Source organism: Anolis carolinensis, chromosome 6 (genome assembly GCF_035594765.1).
Source record: "Anolis carolinensis isolate JA03-04 chromosome 6, rAnoCar3.1.pri, whole genome shotgun sequence".
In the NCBI taxonomy this organism is placed as follows: domain Eukaryota; kingdom Metazoa; phylum Chordata; class Lepidosauria; order Squamata; family Dactyloidae; genus Anolis; species Anolis carolinensis.
This window is the reverse complement of record NC_085846.1, coordinates 113,295,563-113,308,955: the sequence shown is the minus strand read 5'-3', so window position 1 is coordinate 113,308,955 and position 13,393 is coordinate 113,295,563. Positions and strand designations below refer to the sequence as shown.

Sequence of the window (13,393 nt, the reverse complement as noted above, 5' to 3'; positions counted from 1 at the left end):
GAGATCTTAGCTGCTGCTCATTTCAGCAAGCCTTCAGAGATAATCCCTGAAGCCTGTGATGCTTTCCTTGGGAAGGAGGTCAGATCCACATCTTCCCAGCTTGCTCCATATATGGAAAGAGTCCTCTTGTCCCAAGAAGCAGCCAGGCCAAGCCAGACAAACTGCTGGCCATGACAATCGAAAGTAGAAGCTGCTGAAAGAAAAACGGTCATCCCTAGATAGATTGTGACAGAAGCTTTCAAGTATTCTCTAGAAGGTTCAATATGTTTTGTCTACTTACGCAAAGCTTCCCTGATCTGGCTGTTCCATTTCACATGTGCAAAGAGTTAATCTATATATGACCCAGCACGATGGGAATTGTAGTTCACCCCACATCTAGAGAGCACTTTGATGGATCTGGGCCACACTTGGCATACAGACCTCCCATGACAAACAGAAAATACTGATCTCAACCAAACTTTCAATCCTTTTGGTTGACTGAGTTTTCTATACAACATTCCATATAGTGTGACTTGATAATTTTTCATAACACAGTAAGATGGAAAGACAAAAGCTGCCTCAGTTTTTTCCCCAACAGAGACACATATCTATTTTTTGTGTAATATTTTTCCTATGGAACTGAAATTAGCAATTGAACTAAGTCCAGACAAGGGAAAGTCAGGAAAGAGAAGGTTGCAATCACTTATCCGCTGAATATCTGCATATTTTCCCCTGAACTTTCTTCCTAAATGAAAAGAGGATGCAGACCTGGCGTACCTGAGAAACATTTTTGTTCTAAAGTGTACTCTAAAGGTGACTATTCAACACTTTGTCATATCTCCAATTAATAAGGAGCAACACAATTCTGCAGAGTACATATTTACACTCTGCGATATGACGCAAGCCTTGCAGCTTACACGACTGATGAAAAGGTTTTTCCATCCACAAATACGGGCTGTGTTTCCCAAGCTATCAGTACTGGAGACAGATTTGAGATCACAAAAGAGAGAGATTGAAAGCGGTGGCGGGCCATAAATGTATTTGAAAGTGCATCTCCAGTGTAAAATCAATGCAGTTTGACACCACTTGGACTGCCATGGCTCAATGCTATTGAGTCATGGGAGCCACGGTTTGGTGAGACATCCATCACTCTTGGACATCCATCAATGTCCGAAAACCAGAAATAATCCCCAGAGTTTAGAGTACATGATAAGCATCAGAAACCAGGAATCCAAAAGTAGAATAAATCCAAAACATGTCTTTAGGAACTTGAAAAATGAAACATGAACACAGGAAACATGACGATTCTAGACTCTGCAAAATTACAACTCCCATCATTCTATAGATTTGAGCCTCTGCAGTTGAAGTGGTGTCAAACTGCATTAAATCTGCAGTGTAGAGGCACCTGTCAAGCTGAAGGGATGTCTTACATGGGACCACCATCCATGAGTAGTGAAGCAATGTGGTCTGGATCCCATGATGCTCATGAAATGAGATAGTAAAAGGCAAGTCTACCACTTAACATGCCTTTATATGTTCCATGTATGCTCATGTACAAGTCAATCTGGGGCCAAATTTATGGATTTTGATATGACCTGTGGTTAAGTCGAGGGTCATGCCACAGTTAAATCAGAAAGTCATTCTAGATGCATCCTTGGAGCAATACTCATAGCTGGCAATTCCTTGGTCAATTATTTGCTAATCTCCCACAGAGCAGAGCAAACAGGCTTTTATATTATTACCGCGCCAACTGCTTTCCCCTTTCTTCTCATGCATATATCTTTCCCCCCGCATATCGATCTGAATATTGACAAAATGCAAAGACAGCTTTGCTTCGGCAGCTTGCTTTCTTCTTTGTCGTTGCCGTCGTCTTCTTTTTATTTTAATGAACCCAGAATGTTAACCCACACTTAACTCAGGAAACCAGAACTTGGAGATCAAAAGCGTTCTCAAACTAATTGGCCAACAATGATGGAGAAAATTAAGCCTTCCGGTATTTCCTTCACAACCACGTTGTAGCCTAGCAAGTTCGCTTTCAAGCCGCGAATTGCTCTATCTTTCCAATCCCTTCCAGGGTGGAAACGGGATGGAGGGAAGAACTGGAACAAGGCAGCGATAACATCGGCCTTATTAAAGAGATCCCTATCTCATGGAAGGAAGCTCTTCAAGAAAAACAAGGGAAAGTATTCCTTTGCCCAGCCCATTATTAGTAAATTGAATTTGCTCCCACAAGGGGTGGTAACTACCGGTGTGTCTACACTGTAGAATTAATGCAGTTTGGCACCACTTGGACTGCCATGGCTCAAAGCTATGGGATCATGTCAATTGTAGTCCTGCCGGCACAAGGGTTTAATCCATCGCACACCGGGGGCTTCTCACTACCAACATTAAGCATATAGGAAACTGCTTTATTATTTACTAGCTTTGCCCAGCCACGCGTTGCTGTGGCTTATGGGAATCCTTTGTTGGCCAGGTGGAATAGCAGTGAATAGCCTTGTAGTCTCAAAGCCTGGCCATTTTCTGGAGTAGCTGGAGCTGTTTGTTGTATGAACGTAGAGGCATGGATGAGGGGTTGTGCTGCCAAGTTTAGTGTTTCTGGGATGTGTAGTTTTGTTGTTTTGTCCAAGGCCGAAATGTCATTACCCTTTTATATATATAGATTTGTTACACTCATTTCCAGAGGAAAAGAAGTGAATCCTCCCGTTTCCCTTATATCCTTTGACGTGTTGTCCCCACCACTTGGTAATCTTTATCCTGTGAAATAGTCTTCTTCTTCCATGTTGCCTTTTATGCTTTATTTTAAAAGGCAATGCCTTCACAATTTCTGAGAGTTCGATCCAATTCTTCTTTAAGATGATGATGATTAAGCCCTGGACTCCAATTGAACTCAAAAAAATACAGCAAAAGCGGACTCGCATGGCATACCTGATTCCACTTTCTTTTATTCCTTTTCTCTTTTTTGCTGGCACAAATCATTATTTCATGCTGATTTATGCTTACTTGGGATGTAGTATACCGCTAACAGTGCTGCTGCATTGACTTTTAAAGAGTCAGTGGTTCAAGTCTTAAGTATGAAAAGCAGGGCGATATAAAAATAGAGGGGTGGTGGTGGTGTATCTGATAGATCTATTTCATCATGAGCTTTTTGTGCATTACTGTCACGTCCTCGGATGCAGTGAACCATAGATGTACCTCCAGGAATGAACGTAGCTTTTTTCCACATCACAGTCATATAGAACATATATAAAGGCATGGGCAGATAGAGGTATGCTATGCTACTGTGTCTGAGGTGTTGCAATCAGAATGAGAGATACCTTCCAATGCTTTTTAATATCTATTGTCTACATGAAACCGCTGGGTGAGGTCATCTGGAGTTTTGGAGTTGGATGCCATCTTTATGCAGATGACACTGAACTCTACTACTCCTTTCCATCTAACTCCAAGGAAGGCCAACATATTATGGACCAGTGCTGGCTGCTGTGATGGACTGGATGAGGGCTAACAAGGTGAAACTTAATCTAGACAAGACGGAGGTCCTCCTGGTCAGTCACACAGCAGATCACGATATTGGGTGGCAACCTGTGCTGGATGAAGTCACAGGTCTATAGTTTGGGGGTCCTCCTGGACTCAGCACTGACATTTGAAGTTCAGGTGTCGTTGGTGACCAGGACAGCCTTTGCACAGCTAAAGCTTGTGTGTCAACTGCAACCGTACCTCGAGAAGTCTGACTTGGCCACGATGGTCCATGCCTTAGTTACCTCCAGATTGGATTACTGCAATGCACTCTACGTGGGGCTGCCTTTGAAGATGGCCCAGAAACTCTAATTAGTACAACAGGAGGCAGCCAAGTTGTTAATGGGACGGTGGCAGGGCCTCCCAAGAAGATCTTAGTTTCTGCGGTGGTTCATAGAGGGAGATGCGTTCGGACAGGTAAACTGGGCCAGGGCCATTTAGGGCTTTATAGGCCAAAGCCAGCACTTTGAATTGTGCTCGGTAGCTAACTGGCAGCCAATGCAGCTGACGCAACATGGGAGTTGTGTGCTCTCTGTATGCTGCCCCAATTATTAACCTGGCTGCCTCTCGTTGGACTATTTGAAGCTTCCGAACAGTCTTCAAAGGCAACCCCACATAAAGCGCATTGCAGTAGTCTATCCTAGATGTAACGAGAGTGTGGACCACCGTGGCCAAGTCTGACTTCCCAAGGTACAGGCACAACTGGTGCACAAGTTTTAATTGTGCGAAATCCCCCCTGGACACTACCGAAACTGGAAGTTCCAGACTCAGTGATGAGTCCAGGAGGACTCCCAAGCTGAGAACCTGTACCTTCAAGGGGAGTGTGACCCCATCCAGCATAGGCTGTAACCCTATACCCTGTTCGGCCTTGCGACTGACCAGGAGGACCTCTGTCTTGTCTGGATTCAACTTAAATTTGTTCGCCCTCATCCAGACCGTCACAGCAGCCAGGCACCGGATCACGACCTGGACAGCCTCCTTAGGACCCTGTCAAGTTCTCTGTGGAGATCATCCACTAAAGTGACCAAGGCTGTCTCAGTTCCATGACCCGGTCTGAAACCAAACTGTGACAAATCCAGATAGTCTGTTTTGTCCAAGAACCCCTGGAGATGCAAGGCAACCACACGTTCCAAGACTTTGCCCAGAAAGGCATGCTCCATGCTCTGGTTTCTAGAGCAGCAGAATACAAGCCAGTTCCATTTTTTACTATTAATCATAGTTGCACAAGGCTGTGCCAAGTTAACAGCAGCAATTGCAGCAGCAGCAGCAACAGCAACAAAAACAACAACAACAACAAAACAACAATAACAAGTACTTCTCCAGGCATATCCTAAGATTCTTCATCCTTATGTTATTAAGAAAGCATACCCCCCCAAATATAAATTACTGTATATACTTGAGTATAAGACTAGTTTTTCAGCCCTTTTTTTAAGACTGAAAAAGCCCCCCTCGGCCTATACTCGGGTGAGGGTCCTGGTTGGCTTATATTTGGGTCAGCTTATACTCGAGAATATATGGTACATTTATTATTTTTCTCTATTATTATTGGTAGTATTACATTCATTATTTTTCTCTATTATTGTTGCTACTATTACATTTATTTTACTCTATTTTTATTATTATTACATAAGCACATTTACATTGAAGAAGATGAGAATAATGATTTGATCAGAGTTGGACAGTCTTATCTTAAATTTGAGCTTTATGTAAATATTCAAAAATATTTAACCTACTGATTCCTCAATTAATGTAATTTTATTGGTATCTATTTTTATGTATGAAATTTACCATCCTTGGCTTATATTGGAGTCAATGTTTTCCCAGTTTTTTTATGGTAAAATTAGGTGCCTCGGCTTATATTCGGGTCGGCTTCTACTCGAGTATATACAGTATGTAAAATTATGTCAAATGCCATGAACTGGCAGGGCTTCAGCCAGGCGTCTGTTCAGTCTGCCTCACTTTTTTCCTTGTTCATTTGGCCCATCCTGGAATGCAGGCCAGCCACACACAAAAGGAAATTTACATAATCTTCTAAACAAAACACATTGCCCTAAGGAAAGACAACTGATGGGGAAATGGCTAAAAACACCCCACCAATCAAGAATAGTCATGTCCCTAAGGAAAATTGCATTCACAAACCTCCAGAAGTCTCATTCATTCATAAATCTGAAAGGACTCACTCACAAATCCTTTTTGATATTTCTTCCAATATTTTGCAATGTCAGTGGGTTGCTGGTCTAGAAAAACCAAACAAGCTACAAACTCTTTTCCCCCTTCTAACCTATAACCAGGGAATGTATGCATATATTTTCAATTTACCTGATCCCGGTCCAAAAGATAACCTGGGAACATCTGTGCAGGCAAACTCAATTTACCTAATCCTATCACAATGAGACCAGAGGTAGAAAAGGGAGTGCTTTAGACGCATAAGGCCATCATTTATTATTTATTTATTCATTATTGACATTTATATCCCACCCTTCTCACCCCGAAGGGGACTCAGGGCGGCTTACAAGTTATATATACATACAATATATTATATTATTAGTATAGCACAATATAAGCACTATATAAGCATTATATATTATTATATTGTACTATACGACTATATTGCAATATTATAAGTAATATTACATGTAATATTAATATATAATTACTAGCTGTGCCCGGCCACACGCTGCTGTGGCAAAGTGGTGGTGGTATTGGTTAAACATTGTTGTGTAGTTTTTATTTGACGTTATTTGTATTTTTTAATTAATTTTATTGTAAGTTATCTTTTTATTTATTATATTGTATTATTTTCTTGTATTATTTTTAGTTATTTTCTGTTATTATAGTATTTTATTGTATTAATTTTTTTAGAGTTTTTAATAATTTTTAGCATTTTTCATTATTTTTATTGGGTTGCTAGGAGACCAAGTTGGAGGAGCTTAGCCTTCTAACTGGCAGCAATTGGATAAAAGCAATTATTCCTCTCTCTCTAATTAGGACTTTATTTTTCTTTTCTTATTGTTGTATCAACCTAGAGCCGTGGATGATTGGTTGTGTTGTCAAATTTCGAGGTTGGGGGGCCTGTAGTTTTGTTGTTTTGTCTGGTGCCGTGATTCCATCACTCTTTTATATACAGTAGAGTCTCACTTATCCAACATAAATGGGCCGGCAGGACGTTGGATAAGCGAATATGTTGGATAATAAGGAGAGATTAAGAAAAAGCCTATTAAACATCAAAGTAGGTTATGATTTTACAAATTAAGCACGAAAACATCATGTTATACAACAAATTTGACAGAAAAAGTAGTTCATTACACATTAATGCTATGTAGTAATTACTGTATTTATGAATTTAGCACCAAAATATCACGATGTATTGAAAACATTGACTAAAAAAATGTGTTGGATAATCCAGAATGTTGGATAAGTGAGACTCTACTGTATATAGATTAGTATAGCACAATATAAGCACTATATAAGCATTATATATTATTATTATATTGTACTATACGACTATATTGCAATATTATTAGTAATATTACATGTAATATATACAATTATAATAGTGTATTATTATTATTATTATTATCATCATCATTATCATAGTTGAAGACCATACTAAGCCCATTAACAAAAGACCTCTTCTCATTGATATTTTCTGGCTTCCCATTAAAGTCTGCTGATAAAGGTGAGTGCATAACTTAACCTATTGTACTGTTTGGCTCTTACAATTTCTCTAATGTTTTATTAGACCTTTTCCTTTGTGTACACTCAGCCTGAATTGTTAAACCAATCAAGGACTCATTTGCATGTTTGCTAGCCACATTCCTGGAGGTTATGCTCGTTCAGGGGCAGAATCAGAAATGAACCAACAAATGACAATTATTTATTTTTTCCGCAATGGGAAACCACCAACCAGGAATGACATCAGAGGGAATCCCCATCCAACGGGAACCTGGATCCTAGCTGTGCCATTTTTTAAAAATGTTTGTGATTGTTTTTAATATAATTGTTTGCCTTTGTTTTATGATGATGCTTACTATGTTTGTTATATTATGTTGTTCTGATAATTGAATGTTTTTTGTTTATGTTGGAAACCGCCCTGAGTCCTCTCGAGGAGATGCAGTGGTATATAAATAAAGTTTTATTTCATTATTATTTATTATTCAGAGGCTGGCATGAGTGTTCTGAATAGCTATCAAAATGTATAAATATGCTCCGTATTTTCCAATGTGTTAGGTCAGATTTTTGAGAGTGCAGATTCTATTCTGACCTCCTTCCAGGGCTAAAAGAATAAAACCTCTGTTCTTTTGCCTTCAATGCAGTTTATGTCCTGATTTGACTACTGGTGTAGCATAACTCGCCAGGCTGTGAACTCATGATCTTAGTGGATACTGAAATCACTCAACACTTACCGTATATACTCGAAGATAAGCCAAGTTTTTCACTCCCCTTTTTTGAGCTGAAAAAGCCTCCCTCAGCTTATAATGGGGTCAAGGCCGGGCAACAGAACCTGAAGGCCATTGCTTACAATATATGAGGGCTATCCACAAAGTAGGTTACGTTTTGGATTTTAAAAAGGACAAAGTATTGGAGAAATCATTTACCATATGTACTTTTCAAACTCATTTATCTATATGAGACGTGCCTAGATTTCAATGGAGATTACATGAGATTGTAGTATTGGAATGTGTCTTTCATCTGCATATGGTAAATGATTTCTCCTATACTTTGTCCTTTTTAAAATCCAAAACGTAACCTACTTTGTGGATAGCCCTCCTATGATATATTTCTCTCTTACCCTCCCTTATCAGTTTGTTTTCCAAAGCCTCCCTTGCTCTTAACCAAGATAATGGTTACCAAGGGAAACGCGCCCTTGCAAGTCAGGAAGAAGAAAAATATATATCCATTAATCTTATAAAATCATTTTCCCCTGAAATATGTGTTAAACTCTCCTACAGATATATAGGCATTAACATCCTGCATGCATTTGCAATCCCTATGTACTTATATATCTGTAGCTATCTATATACATTAATTTTATATATGAATTTTCCCCTCATATGTTTGCAGATCTTTGCAAATCCTATATACATATAGATCCATGTACCTGTATATCCTTATCCATATACAGTAGAGTCTCACTCATCCAAGCTTCTGGATTATCCAAGCCATTTTTGTAGTCAATGTTTTCAATATATCGTGATATTTTGGTGCTAAATTCGTAAATACAGTAATTACTACATAGCATTATTGCGTATTGAACAACTTTTTCTGTCAAATTTGTTGTATAACATGATGTTTTGCTGCTTAATTTGTAAAATTATAACCTAATTTGATGTTTAATAGACTTTTCCTTAATCCCTCCTTATTATCCAAGATATTCACTTATCCAAGCTTCTGCTGGCCCGTTTAGCTTGGATAAGTGAGACTCTACTGTATCTATATCTATATCTATATCTATATCTATATATATATATATATATATATATAGATATACATTAATTTTATATATGAATTTTCCCCTCATATGTTTGCAGGTCTTTGCAAATCCTATATACATATAGATCCATGTACCTGTATATCCTTATCCATATATATACATTAGTTAACCTACTGATGCCTTGATTAATGTAATTTTATTGGTATTTATTTTTTATTTTTGAAATTTACCAGTAGCTGGTTCATTTCCCATCCTCAGCTTATATTCGGGTCAATATGTTATCCCAGTATTTTGTGGTAAAATTAGGTGCCTCGGCTTATATTCGGGTCGGCTTATACTCGAGTATATATATGGTATATAAAAATTGGAGAAGAAGGCCAAGACCCTAAGAATTGGGGTTCGGCCATGAGATTAGGGAATTCTATATCTGCCGCCTCATCATCCTGCTCCTAAACTGGTACAGTTACTTTGGTGAATAGGCTTACATCCTACATATTTAGTAGCCTGTACTCCTCCCAGAGATTTCTGCATAGTGGTTAGTTTAAAAGTATAATCTCTAGTGATGAATGGTGTTTACAGGAAACTGAATAATAATATTCCTGAGAAGTAGGTTCTTGGCAACTGACTACAAAAGAAAAGCCTCACAACCAGAAATGGCATGAGTTCAAACCCCTCCTTGATCTAATCATTGTTACGTCGCTTTATAAGTCTATTTGCAGGACTGTCTTCCTTGAGCTGCCTGTTGTCCAGCACCCCGGTTATCATGAATTTCTGGGAGACGGTGCTTTGTGCTTCCCTGGCCTCCCTCTTGGCCATCATCCTTGGTGGACTTTACGCAATAGGAGCATTTCGCAAGCGGAAACCGAAAGAGCCTCCACTGGACAAAGGCCTCATCCCCTGGCTAGGACATGGGATAACTTTCAAGAAAACTCCTTTTGCATTTTTGACAGAGATGCGGAAGAAACACGGGGATATTTTCACATGTCTGGTGGGTGGCAAGTATCTCCATTTTGTGCTAGATCCTTGTACGTACGGACCTCTAACAAGGGAATCGGAAAACAAATTAGATTTCCATGCATTTGCGACCATTATCAGTGGAAATATTTTTGATTTCCAGGCCAGTAAAGCTCTGGATAAAGTTGCAAAAATGAACAGCAAGTATCTCAAGGGCAAGGAACTGGGAGCCCTGGACCACAGGCTGATGGAGATGTTGCAAACCATGATGCTCCGCTGCCAGCAACACAAAGAAGGGGAAAAGTCTTGGCAAGAGGATACGCTCTTTCACTTTAGCTTTAAAACCATCTTCCAAGCAGCTTTTCTGACGTTGTTTGGCACTGAGCCACAAAGCCAAGAAAACATCAAGGAGAGGGAACTCAAACAATGTGGAGAGATATTTGAAATGTTTTTAGAATTTGACCGTTTTGTTCCCCAAATGGCTTTTGGGATGCTGGATCCTTCTGGCAAAGAGAAGGCGGAAAGGCTGAGGAACATCTTCTGGGACCTTCTGGATGTAGAGAAGGTATATGAGAAGGAGAACATCAGCACTTGGATTGTCAAGCAGGATCAAAACCTTGCTGAGATTGGAGAGAGTGACGGCATAAGGACAAGGATCATGTTTCTTTTTCTCTGGGTATCTCAAGTCAATACGGGTCCAGCTGTTTTCTGGATCCTTGCGTTCCTCTTGAAACATCCAGAAGCCATGAAGGTGGTGAGAGACGAAGTGGACAGAGTACTGAGAGAGGTTGGTCAGGAAGTCAAGCCAGGCAGCCCTTCCATCAACGTGAGTTTGGATATGATGAAGACCCCTCTTCTGGACAGCGCCATTCAGGAAAGCCTGCGCTTGAGGGTAAGTCCGTTTCTGTTCAGAGGAGTGATGCAGGATACGGAGGTCAGGATGGCCAATGGAAGAGTCTACATCCTACGGAAAGGAGATGCTCTGGTTCTTTCCCCCTTCATCGCTCTTCACATGGATCCAGAAATTTACCCCGACCCTCATGCCTTCAAGTATGACAGGTTTGTGAACCCAGATGGCACCAGAAAAGAGTTCTCAAAGAACGGGAAAACCCTGAGGCACTCCATCTTGCCCTTTGGGGCTGGGCACTCCATGTGTCCCGGGAGATACTTTGCTGTGAATGAAATGAAGATCTTTGTCATCCTGATGCTCACTTATTTTGACATGGAATTAGTTAACCCTGAGGAGGAAATACCTCCAGTAAAGGAAAGCAGTTATGGGTTTGGAACGCTTAAGCCTTCATGTGATATGCGGTTTAAGTATCGGCTACGATTCTAAGGGGAAGTTAACGTAAGCCTGGCACAGTCATCTTATAGCTTGGCTGGTGTTGGGAGTGGGCCATCAGCGCATATTGAAACATGTAGCCTAGAAGTGTAGGGTTTATTTGTTGAAAATGCTAAGAAAAAACTGTGGGATTCCCAAAGGACAAACATAGCATCTGGAGTAACCCGGGAGGTGAATCTCCAAAACATTGTGCATGATTTCTTTGCAAAATTACCAAACTTGGCAAGTAGTGCCCAGTGCTGAACTCTCTTTGACAAAAGACTAATTATGTATATATATATAGTTTAAAAATCTGGTGAAATTTATGCTGCTTTTATTACTTTGTAGTGTTTTAATTACAGTAGAGTCTCACTTATCCAACACTCGCTCATCCAAGCTTCTGGATTATCCAAACCATTTTTGTAGTCAATGTTTTCAATACATTGTGATATTTTGGTGCTAAATTCGTAAATACAGTAATTACAACATAACATTACTGCATATTGAACTACTTTTTCTGTCAAATTTGTTGTATAACATGAAGTTTTGGTGCTTAATTTGTAAAATCATAACCTAATTTGATGTTTAATAGGCTTCTCCTTAATCTCTCCTTATTATCCAACATATTCGCTTATCCAACATTGTGCCGGCCCGTTTACATTGGATAAGCGAGACTCTACTGTATTTTTCTTCCAATTTGTCATTCTTTTCTCCAAATCTTTCAGGAGTTACAAATGAAATACTAAAACAGGTTGAGACAAGGCTAAATATAAATACAATAGAGTCTCATTTATCCAACATAAACGGGCCGGCAGAACGTTGGATAAGCGAAAATGTTGGATAATAAGGAGGGATTAAGGAAAACCCTATTAAACGTCAAATTACGTTATGATTGTACAAATTAAGCACCAAAAACATCATATTTTACAACAAATCAACAGAAAATGTAGTCCAAAACACGGTTACATTATGTAGTAATTACTGAATTTATGAATTTAGCACCAAAACATCGCAATATATTGAAAACATTGACTAAAAAACATTGGCTACTAACAAATTGACTACAAACAAAGATAGAATTGCATAAAATGAACTTTCAGTAGCAACACTGTTGGAAAATAAATCCATAAAAAGTTCAGTGCATGCTGCCTAGAGAAACAGCTATGGATCGGGGTGGGAGGCAAACTGCGTTGGATAATCCAGAACGTTGGATAAGCGAATGGTGGATAAGTGAGACTCTACTGTATATGGCATGAGACTAAATGTATATATTTTTGAAATTCTGTTGATATTTAGGATACATTTCTCATTTTGTCATGTTTTACTTTTTCTCCCTTCAAATGAGTTGCCTTTCGATAAACCTTCAGGACTTATGAATGAAATACTAGTATAGTTTGAGTTTCTCATATCCTGGGTCCAGAAATGTTTTGGATTTGTGATTTTATTGTATTTTATTCTTTAGATTTTTGGAATGCCTGTATTTGTATATATGTGTCTAATGAGATACCTTGGAGATGGGTCTGAAGTGGGAACAAATTCATTTATGTTTCATATTGGCCTTATACCTGTAAGCTGAAGACAATGTTGTGCAATATTTGCAATAATTTGGCGCATGACGCAAAGTTTGCGCACATTGGACCATCAGAAAGCAAAGGTGTTGCCTTCCCAGCCGCTCATGTGGACAGTGTTATGATACAGCATTTGATGGTATCAAACATAATAGTATATAATCAGATCCCACATTTCCCAACTTTGTAAGATGGGTCAAGTTATCTCCTCAAGTATCTCCAGTACCGTGGCTTGCTATTCAAGTGTTGTTGTTGTTGTTGTGCGGCTTCAAATCGTGTCCTTGTTTATCTCTGCAACCCAATAAAGTAACTTTTCCCAGCTCTGGCCTGAAGATGGCTCTCTTGTGAGGGCAAGGAAGGCAGACATGAGTATCCCATTTCTCATAGCTCCCAATCACTTTGTGTGGCACAGTGACGTGTGACCTGTATGTGGGTAAAACTGAGCTTGAACGTTTCAGAGCATCACAATATGTTCAAGAGCAAGATGGAAACAGACAAGTTCAAGTTACCCTTTATTATGCAGTCACAGACTATTTAAACAAATCTTATGCGAATCTTGATGCAAAAGGTAAAGAATATAAAATAGACAGAGAATGGATTTTGTTTTCTTTTGGAGAATATTGT

At 39.3% G+C, this 13,393-nt stretch overlaps 1 protein-coding gene across 1 annotated transcript; it reads left to right on the top strand.

Moving 5' to 3' along the window:
- Positions 1–9,606: 9,606 nt before the first annotated feature.
- LOC100562953 (7-alpha-hydroxycholest-4-en-3-one 12-alpha-hydroxylase-like) lies at positions 9,607–11,798 on the top strand. The gene has a single exon (XM_003221873.3). The coding sequence runs from the start codon at positions 9,690–9,692 to the stop codon at positions 11,214–11,216; it is 1,527 nt and encodes a 508-aa protein (XP_003221921.2). The 5' UTR covers positions 9,607–9,689; the 3' UTR covers positions 11,217–11,798.
- The last annotated feature ends 1,595 nt before the right edge of the window (positions 11,799–13,393 follow it).

Coding starts and splice junctions, on each gene's coding strand:
- LOC100562953 (XM_003221873.3), top strand. CDS start 9,690: ATGAATTTCTGGGAGACGGTGCTTTGTGCTTCCCTGGCCTCCCTCTTG.